The following is a 10,432-nucleotide window of genomic DNA, read 5'->3' as shown; positions in this document are numbered from 1 at the left end:
AGTGCCCGCTCCCCCTTCTCTTACCCCCACTGGATGTTATGACGTTTTATTTCACAAGTCATTCTTAGAAACACATTTCTTTCCTTTACAGTCTGGAGCAAAAGCACACCACCTGCTCCAGATAATGGTACTTCAGCTTGGGGTGAGCCAAATGAAAGCAGTCCTGGGTGGGGTGAAATGGATGACACAGGAGCATCGACCACAGGCTGGGGGAACACACCCTCCAATGCTCCAAATGCCATGAAACCTAGTAAGTATACGGCATTGTTTTTGAGGGATTCTCTGTTAATTTTGCGGTCAGACATTTTGGTGAGAGCTGTTTAGTGTTTAAACTGTTGTTTCAATGCGATTCAGGACCTTGAACCTTTAATAAATGGAGAGGAGCAAATAGTGGTGACTTGGCTTGGCATATGTTAAAGTGTTTACAGCGAACTAAAAGCCAAGTTAATTTTGTTGATTTTATTTTTAAGTTGGGTTTAGTAATTAGCCAGAATTGAAATTTTGATGTGGTACTTGTTTTGCCCAGTAACTTAAATATTGCTCACCCTATCTATTTTGCATTTCTACTCTTTTGTTAGTATAATTTGAAAAGGGTTTTCTGGCTTTTAATGTGGAACGTGGTCCCTACTGCCCAGTGACTTCATTATTCTCTTCTTTCTCCCTTTGTCTCTCTTCTCATACATCCACCCACGTAGGAACATTTAAGGTTTCTTGAACCTGACAAAGATTTCTTCATTTGAGTTTTATAAACAAAGCACGTCACACTTATTCATAATCATTGAAAATCTAAGCTATACTTGATCCAGCCGGCAATGTGTAGTCACAGTGATTTGGAAAACTTTGTAAACTGATGCTATGAAATGTCTCACTGGATGTTCCTCCCTTGAAAAATTGAATTTTAAGTGCCCATTTTCACTTGTTTGTAGTTTTCTTAAAAAGTATTCCAACATATTTTTTCTACCATATTGCAGACTTAAGGAATTGTCTTTTGATTTAAAAATGTGGTTAGACTGAATGCTCAGTCTTTGAACAAGAATAAAAAATTCCATTGTCAAGTTTTTTACTTGATATTTAGGACTCTTATAGTGCCACATGAAGAAATATGATCTTAGCTACATTCTAGAAATTCACTCTTGTGCCTACGAAACTTGACTGCATTTTAAAAGTTACAAGTCTCCTCCACTTCATGGAAATAGCTTTCTAGAGACTTTGTCCTCGAGATTGTCGTTGTAAAATCGGTTGTATCACCATGGGAAATATCATCCTGTAGACTTGAAGTAGATCCAGATTCCTGTTGGAAGACAATAACCAGACCCTTGGCACAAGGAGACACTTTAGTTCAGATGCTTGCTCAACCTCAGAATCACCTTTCTTCTATCACAAAACCCTCGCTTTTCTCCAGATTCTAAAAATGTTTTCTGCTCTTCAGGATCATCTATAGTTACAGCTCATATCTTTTCTCTGGGTAATCTGAATATGAACACAGAGGAAGGGGCTAGATATCACAGCCTCCCGATTGATGCTGGTAGTTAATGTGTGATCTTCCCTAGTCTGCAGATATCTTAAATCTGGTGTCATGGGCCCTAGGATTAAAAAGTAGAGGTCTCTTTTATCTTTTCTATAAGAAGACATTTGTTAAAAGTTCAGCTTCATTCTCTAAAAGAAGAGTTACATGGATGTCTTCATTTTTATAAGGGGGTCAGTATGGTATTTATATTGGGTTTTTAATTCCTGTTGTTTTTCAGAGGATGGTATAAAGCCTATGCTTAAAGAATATGAATGATCTCATATGCAGAAGAACCAGTCCCGGTTATCAATGGCATTTCCAGCAGCAGGGAGATTATCCCCCCAGCCCTGCCTCTTGCTGCCGGGTCAGGAAGCCCCTTCATGTAAGGCTGAATGAACCCCATGGAGGGTCCATCAGGTTCCCTTGCTGGAGGATGATGCCACAGTTACTAGAAATCAACTTCCTTGTACCTGTGTGCTTGATGGGTGCCTGCGTGGCTATCATAGGCCTGGTCCCAGGGGATGGCAGCAGTCCTTGAGGAAAGCCCTGAAAGAGCCACTTTTCTGGCTCTAGACTCTTCACGTGAAGCTATCTAAATCAAATAACTGCTCCTTCCATAAGTGTCCCTTCATTTGGTAAACTGAAAGTGTGGATGGAGGTTTCTAGGCAAGTGGTATATTTCCCCTTCTTCCATCATTTTATAATGTCATTACTGCAAAGTGTATCCTTCAGCTCTATGCAGTATTTTCGGAGGGAAATTAAGGGTTTATTCCAATCTCCAAATTAAAGGTCTTTGTTTAGAAGGGAATTTTGGTGGAATAGCCTTTGGATACTGATGTCCTACTTCCTTGAACATTAGAGCCCTCATCTGTGATTTCTGTGTCTTCATTCCTCCTTTCCCCCTTCTCTCCTCCACATTTCTTCCTCCTGTCTTTTAAAACCTATCACTTACTCATTGTCTTTGCCTAGGATCTTTTTAGTATCTAATACATTTCAAGTATATAAATCTAATAAATTTCAAATTTTCATGGCTGTATGTGATTTTCTCTTCTTTTACCATAATTTTGATATTAAAAATCTAATAAAATTTTCTTTTTTCTTCCCTTTTTCATGTTCTTTTCTCCACCCCAAGCAAAGTAGACAGGTGTTCTCTGTCATACCTGTTTGTAATGTCTGTTATAAATAAAGCTCACAACGTGCTTTGGGGAGGGTAGACTAAGGACTGCAGTAAACCGTCCTCGTTCAGAGGACAGATTTCTCTTAACTGAGATGTGAGAGTTCTTATAAGTAGTAATGGATTCTTTTCAATTTTGGGATTCCTGTCAACTTGGTGTAAGGGAGAAGGCTTTGAACCAGAAGTCAGAAGGTCTTGATTCTGTGGTTTGTTAACTTACTCTGTATCATTGAACCTTAGTGGGTTTCCATTTCCTGCTCTCTAAAATATGAATAATGTTTGCCTTGCCACGTAGATGGATTAGAGAAAATGATATACTAAAATACTGCATTTGCAGGGAATGATTATTCTGGTTATTGTTATATATACCTGCTGCATACAGTTGATTCATTCTTTTCTTAAAGATTCCAAATCTATGCAAGATGGCTGGGGGGAGAGTGATGGGCCAGTGACAGGCACTCGCCATCCCAGCTGGGAAGAGGAGGATGATGGAGGAGTCTGGAACACCGCCGGCTCTCAGGGAAGTGCTTCCTCCCACAACTCAGCAAGCTGGGGACAAGGAGGAAAGAAACAAATGAAGGTAGCTCGCTTTAGAAATGTTTGAGCTTGCTTATTCATTCTTAGAAGGCAGACCTGAGAATTCCTTAATGGAAGGAGTGGGGCTGCTGGAGTCCTTGAGGTCCTAAGTAAGGGGAAAATATTTTCTTAAGAACAAATAACTGCTTCCTCCTTACCCCTCATCTTTCTTCCCTGTGACCTTGAAACCTTGAACTGCAGAACATTGCTGTAAGTAAAATGGAATTTTCAGAGATGAGATTTTTTCATTTTTAGTTTCCATATTATCATAATTCTTTGAAAGCTCTCAATACATACTTTATAAATGTTACATGCTTTTGCATTCTAAAGTCAAACACATCTTTAGAGTAAATCCCTATGAATATGTAGAAGAGAAACCAAAGTAAGATAGCTCCTCCAGTAGCAATCAGCATGACGGGGTTTTTTCTGATTTGGGAAATTCCAAGACCCAGAACTCCTCTCCCAAGAAAATGAAGTAGCAGTGTGTAACCCTGCTGCAGCAGCTCGGTGAGCTATCTGCGTCCTGTACTGGGTGTGTTCTTCTCACTTCCCATGTATAAGAACAGTTCAGTTTCTTCTTTGATTTGCATAATTTGATGAGGATTTTGGTTTTCAATTTAGAACAATAGTCTTTCAACCTGAACCACTCTCTTGGCAGGGCACTCTTTTTCCTTCCACAAATTAGCTGATGGAAATAAGAAATGGCAGCCATGTACTTAATTAATTAATTAATTAATTAATTTTTTTTTGAAGATTTTCTTTTTTTCCTTTTTCTCCCCAAAGCCCCCCGGTACATAGTTGTACATTCTTAGTTGTGGGTCCTTCTAATTGTGGCATGTGGGACACCACCTCACCGTGGCTTGATGAGTAGTACCATGTCCGCGCCCAGGATTCGAACCAACGAAACACTGGGCTGCCTGCAGCAGAGCACGTGAACTTAACCACTCGGCCACGGGGCCGGCCCCAGTGTACTTAATTTAAACATGGGAGCCTTGCTGCCCCGTGAGATGCTTCACAGCTAATATTCTTCTGGGTTTCAAATACCAGACACCATCTTAGAGGGTCCTCAGTTGGCTAAGGGCTGTGCCTTCTTCCCCTTCGCCTACAGGATGTTAATTTTCTTCTGACTATGATAACTTCTACAGTCTAAGAATACAGGTTGTTTCTAGTAGAGACGTTTTGTTTAAGCAGTCATTTACAGTTTTCTCTTTTTAAGGACTTTATTTTCTTACTCTAGTCACAAAAGAAATCATTTTGTAAACTTTTCAGCATGGTTTGCACACTCATGTTGTCGGGTCTGCTGTGGCTTTCATTTTGTTATTTACAAATTAACAGTGAGACCAAATTAAAAGAGTTTAGAAGACTGCTGATTGAAAGAAAGCAGCTGAGTGAAAGGTACTAAATACCCCACTCAGGTAACCACCAAGGTTTAATAATTAAGTTAGTGGGGAATTAAATGTTTCTGCTCCATGACTGATGATTCTGACCTTTCATACTGAGGACCTTATTTACCATCTGTTTTTTTTTTTTTAAGATTTTATTTTTCCTTTTTCTCCCCAAAGCCCCCCAGTACATAGTTGTGTATTTTTAGTTGTGGGTCCTTCTAGTTGTGGCATGTGGGACACTGCCTCAGCATGGCTTGACAAGTGGTGCCATGTCCATGCCCAGGATTTGAACTGGTGAAACCCTGGGCCACAGAAGCAGAGTGTGCGAACTTATCTACTCAGCCACGGGGCCGGCCCTAAAATTTACCATCTTAACCATTCTTAAATGTACAGTTCAGTGGCATTAAGTATATTTGCGTTGTTGTGCTGCCGTCACCACCATTTATCCATAAAACTCTTTCATTTTGCAAAACTCAAACTCTATACCCATTAAACAATAGCCACCAGTCCTCCCTTCCCTCTAGTGAGGGATTTTTTTTTTTTCTGAGGGAGATTGTTCCTGAGCTAACATCTGTGCCAATCTTTCCCTATTTTGTATGTGAGATGCCACCACAGCATGGCTTGATGAGCAGTGTGTAGTTCCACGCCTGGCATTTGAACCCGTGAACCTTGGGCCACCAAAGTGGAGTGCATGAACTTACCACTACACCACTGGGCCAGCCCCTAGTGAGGGCTTTTCTAATCCTAAAGACCTATAACTGAGCTTACGTACCGTATCCTTTAAAGAATAATAAAATTGATATGACAAATATCGTCACAACATAAAACAATTTTTACCTGTAGAATGCACAAAACCCATGACCTGCTGCCCCTACGGATTCCGCATTGTAGTTCCACCTGCCTTCTCCACAGAAGTGAAAGTAGAGCTGCTGATTGGTGTCTTGTTCAGGGGAGAAACTGGTTTGTCCCATTAGGAAACAAACAAAAACCCACCTCCGCCTTACTTTGCGGTAGATTAGTGATGGTGTCTTCTGTTCGGCCTCTTTTCCATTGCGGCCCAATGTCCCTTATAGTGTGAAACAAACAGATGGAACTGCTACAGGGAGAAGTTCCTCATTGCATCCGTACAGAGAATAATGGCCAGTTTAAGTGGGCTCCTTTCCAAATAACATGCATTGGCATCAGCCTCTTTCTTTTCTTCTAATACAAACCAGCTTGGGTTACAAGGAGAAACTTAAAGGTCAAGTACTGGCATTCAAACATTATATTTTAGAAAATCTGATGTTGACCTCCTTCTGTTTATAAGGTAAAAACATGAGTTGACTGTATATTTTTCCAGTTACTTCTAATTCAGCATGACAAAATAAGAATGAAAACATGGAGGGGCCGGCCTGGTGATGTAGTGGTTAAGTTCGTGCTCTCCGCTGTGGTGGCCTGGGGTTCTCAGGTTCGGATCCCGGGCATGGATCCAGCACTGCTCGTCAAGCCACACTGTGGTGGCATCCCACATAAAATAGAGGAAGACTGGCACAGATCTTAGCTCAGAGCCAATATTCCTCATTTAAAAAACGAATGAAAACATTGATATAACTAAGGTTTATTAATCTTTTCAACTAACAGTTAAAATATCAAAATAGCTGTAGTTAAGGAGGAATGGTTAGGGTTCAAAAAAGTAAACTCTTAGTTCTACATATCCAGTCAGTACTTAATGCAAGTCAGGTATGAAGTTGAAATAAAATAAATTATTCGGTTCTGAGGTTACGTATTTCGTTTCTGTAGTGCTCACTAAAAGGAGGAAACAATGATTCATGGATGAATCCTCTTGCCAAACAGTTTTCGAATATGGGATTGCTGGTAAGTTTTATTTTTTCTTATGTGTAATGTAGCCCAACTTTTATGTTTAGTACAAATTTTAAGACCACTGCCACAAATAGTACAAAATTACAGATTTAGAAACTGGTTAAGCAATGTTCCGTATATGGAGTAAGCAATATTTATTCTCTAGTCTTTTATTCTTAATTAAATACTCCAGTATTTAAAGGTTATAGCTTTTAAATTTATAATTCTTGTATCCTTTTCCTTAGGAGGTTAAGGAAGAAAAAGCCAAGGACTTACAGTTTAAATAATTTTCACTGACTGCTGTACCAGTTTTAGTATTATAATAGACAACAACAGCAAAATAACTAGAGAAACTATTCATGATTAACTGTATAGGGAATTCTTATAAAATTTCTAATTTTTTAATCTCTTGGGAACGTTATGGGGACACCCTGTCCCTGGTTGCCAAAAGACAAATGACGTGACTTGGCTGCACATTTCGAGATTTGATAACTTGACAAGTCACGAGAAGAAGTTGTCATCGTTTGGCTGCTGCTCGTGGAATCCGATCCTGGGCCGACGCGAACTCGAGGACAGGGGTTTATGTCTCTGAGCAGCTGTTCAGCTATTGCTCTGTCCGTAGATTTACCGAAGCTAATTCTGCGTGAAACTTGAATTGAGGAATATAGGCACCAGCAGCAGTCAAATTAGTTGTATTCAAAATGTTATTGTCTTCATTCCAATTTAAGGTTCATTTCAAAGGACCTTCTATAGTGCCGGTAGTAAGATGTGACTCTCACATGAAGAATGCCATTTCTTCTCCGATGCAAACATTTAATTCAAACCTTTAATCCTCCCTCACTGTTCTTTATTTTTCAGAGTCAAACTGAAGATAATCCAAGCAGCAAAATGGATTTGTCTGGAGGTGTGTATTACTCCACTACTGTGGATGGAATACATTGTTGTCCATGATACCGTGTTGGGATCCTCTGCTCAGTTTGAGTTGGGGTGGGTGCGGTTCAGTAGACATGTGTTGCATACTTTGTGGAAAGTACCATGTTAGACACTAGGTAGGGGTTGAAAACTCAGATGACTGCAAGAGCCAAGAAGGTGATGTAAATGCGTGGAATGTGCCAGGTATAAGATATTGGGCCTTGGAGGTTAGCCGTGGAGAGCGTATGTATCATCTAAAGGAGTCAGCCATGCTTGGCTCTGAGCAGTTACTGCCGTGGAGGAGCACAGGCTCAGCTTTCCCAGCTCTTCCAGTTTTTCAAGAGAGGCCAGAAATTCAGATGTATACTGACACCCTGATTTTTAAATACTGGAAACTAATTCAGTTTTTTTAAAACGCTGTGTGTGGCCAAACAAAACATGTTTGTGGCCCTGCCAGGCTCAGCTCTCAGGTTGCCAGTCTTGTCTGCACGGAAGAAACTTTTCATTGTTGACAAACTCTCCTGTTGCAAGTGGAGCAGATGCAGTGTCAGACCCTAGTCTCTGGGATCCTCACAGTGATGCTGTTGCTCACCCTGAGGAACTTAAAAAAGAATCACACCGAGAAGGAAAGAAAACCATCATGGGTAATAAGGGAAATAGTCTTTGATCTATGATTTTTTATTTTTAAAGATTTTATTTTTATTTCCTTTTTCTCCCCAAAGCCCCCCAGTACATAGTTGTATATTCTAGTTGTGGGTCCTTCTAGTTGTGGCATGTGGGACGCTGCCTCAGCTTGGTTTGATGAGCAGTGCCATGTCCGCACCCAGGATTTGAACCAACAAAACACTGGGCTGCCTGCAGCAGAGCACGTGAACTTAACCACTCGGCCACGCGGCCAGCCCCCTATTTTTATTTTTATTTTTTTTGAGGAAGATCAGCCCTGAGCTAATATCTGCTGCCAATCCTCATCTTTTTGCTGAGGAAGACTGGCCTTGAGCTAACATCCGTGCCCACCTTCCGCTACTTTCTGTGTGGGACGCCTACCACAGCATGGCTTGCCAAGCAGTGCCATGTCCGCACCTGGGATCCAAACCAGCGAACCCCGGGCCGCCAAAGCGGAACGTGCGAACTTAACTGCTGTGCTACCGGGCCGGCCCAGATCTATGATATTTTTAAACATGAGAATAACTAAAAATAAGCTTCCTGGGGCATTGATCATGTCATTGTACAACAGCAAATTTATAGAGCTGTGAAAGAAAAGTGGAAATAATCATTGCACCTGGGAAATTACATTATACAAGTGGTATGGCACACCATCTCCTGGTTCAACTCCAAGGTCTAAATTTTAGGTCAACAACTGTGCCTCTTGGATCTCTTTATTCCCAGTAACTGTGTTTCACAACCCCAACCATTTATCCCATAGATGCTAAAATAGCCACAAGAGATAGATTCTCTCACTGAGGACATTTGAATTTATGAACAAGATGTATTTGTCAAACATATCAATGATCAGTCTGAATATTTTTTTAGTCAGATTTTTACCAGCTTAGCCCTAAGATTCTCTTTCAGGCTTCCATAGAAAACAAGCTACAACTGATACTTGGTGGTTTTTTTTTTTTTCCCTAAAAAAAGAAAAAGACCCACACGTGTCCTAGAGAGGATCACCAGCAGCCTGAACCAGTGCCAGCTCTTCTGGCCTTACATCTGGCACCCTAGTGGGGAGAGTGGGCAGGTCACTCTTGGTCATGAGGGAGACATTGGTTCTTGAAATTTTCACTCCTTCTGTGCTATTTTTCAGGGAGCCTTCCAGATAAAAAATTTGATGTGGACAAGCGAGCAATGAATCTCGGGGATTTTAATGATATCATGAGGAAGGATCGATCTGGGTTCCGTCCACCTAATTCCAAAGACATGGGAACCACAGATAGTGGGCCTTATTTTGAGAAGGTGAGTTGAATCCTTTGTTTCAGATAATTCCTGAGAACCACTTTGGTTCCTCTTTGTCTTTTGATAATTGATTCCAGGAGGAAGCACAGCATTAACTAAATTAACGAGCAAAACGCGAATATCACCTGCGTTTAAATGGTGACGTGAAAACAGTTGATATCAACAGGCAATTAGGCAGGAGCTAGAACCATCTGTCTTTAGGATGTGAGTATTGTAAAGAAGGTCTAAGTTTTGGAAAATGTATGAAGTTTGGAGGGGAGAAATGGTCTGACTTTTTATAGTGGGGGAAATGCACACTCAAAACATATAGAAGAAATTTGAGAGACAAATTTATTCTGAATTCTTTTTTTCTACCACTGTGCAGTTACAAATTAAATTTTGGGATCTTGTGCGAATACTCTGGATCTCCTAAGGCCTTGCCTTCCAGCTTTGTCAAGATAACCCAAAACTTTCTTCTTTGCTGTTTCTAAAGAGCTCTTTTGTGATCTTTCTCCATTTTCCTAGTGATCTATTTCTAGTTAAAATGGTTTACTTTTCTAATTCTCAACTACCTGATTTAAATAAGTCCTTTATACATATTTGTTTTGATTTTTCACATTTCTAACGGAGGAGATTATTCCTTGATTCTGGATACCAATTTGCAGTGCTCCTGGTCTTCAGAAAGCAGTTAAAACCAGGATTTTTATATCTGGCATACTTTTGACACCACTGATGCTGGTCCAGCATATTCACGAGAATATTACTCTAGCTTCTGTTTCAGCAGCTACAAAGTTAGAGTAATCAATGTTAGATACCAAAAAAGGTGTCTGGTAATTTTTATCTTAGTGCAGTGGGCAGAATGTGTTACTAACTTAGAGGATAAGAAAAATCTATATCAAAGAGGATGACAGATGGTGTCTGTTGGGCAAAGTATGATGATTATCGGATCCAAATTCCGTCCTCGTTTATTGCTAATACACTCTAACTTTGTTTATTCCTAGTGTTTCTCTCTTTTCCCTTCTTGCATTCTGTTGCTTCACTAACCAACACTCATTGTGATTGGCTAACTACTACTGCTTTTCAGCTGACTTTGCCTTTCTCCAATCAAGATGG

The 10,432-nt window shown here is 40.3% G+C and overlaps 1 protein-coding gene across 2 annotated transcripts in view; it reads left to right on the top strand.

Annotated features, from left to right (window-relative positions):
• TNRC6B (trinucleotide repeat containing adaptor 6B) overlaps positions 1–10,432 on the top strand; it is a 237,542-nt gene that overhangs the window by 192,830 nt on the left and 34,280 nt on the right. For both annotated transcript variants that reach the window (XM_046646572.1, XM_046646573.1), the window contains 5 exons: positions 92–250; positions 3,086–3,261; positions 6,422–6,496; positions 7,340–7,385; positions 9,192–9,340. In XM_046646572.1, coding sequence (XP_046502528.1) covers positions 92–250; positions 3,086–3,261; positions 6,422–6,496; positions 7,340–7,385; positions 9,192–9,340 — 605 coding nt within the window. The remainder of the gene's footprint in view (positions 1–91; positions 251–3,085; positions 3,262–6,421; positions 6,497–7,339; positions 7,386–9,191; positions 9,341–10,432) is intronic.

This window comes from Equus quagga, chromosome 19 (genome assembly GCF_021613505.1).
Source record: "Equus quagga isolate Etosha38 chromosome 19, UCLA_HA_Equagga_1.0, whole genome shotgun sequence".
NCBI classification, from domain to species: domain Eukaryota; kingdom Metazoa; phylum Chordata; class Mammalia; order Perissodactyla; family Equidae; genus Equus; species Equus quagga.
Note: the sequence above shows the minus strand (reverse complement) of the source record. Positions and strands in the feature narration are given on the sequence as shown.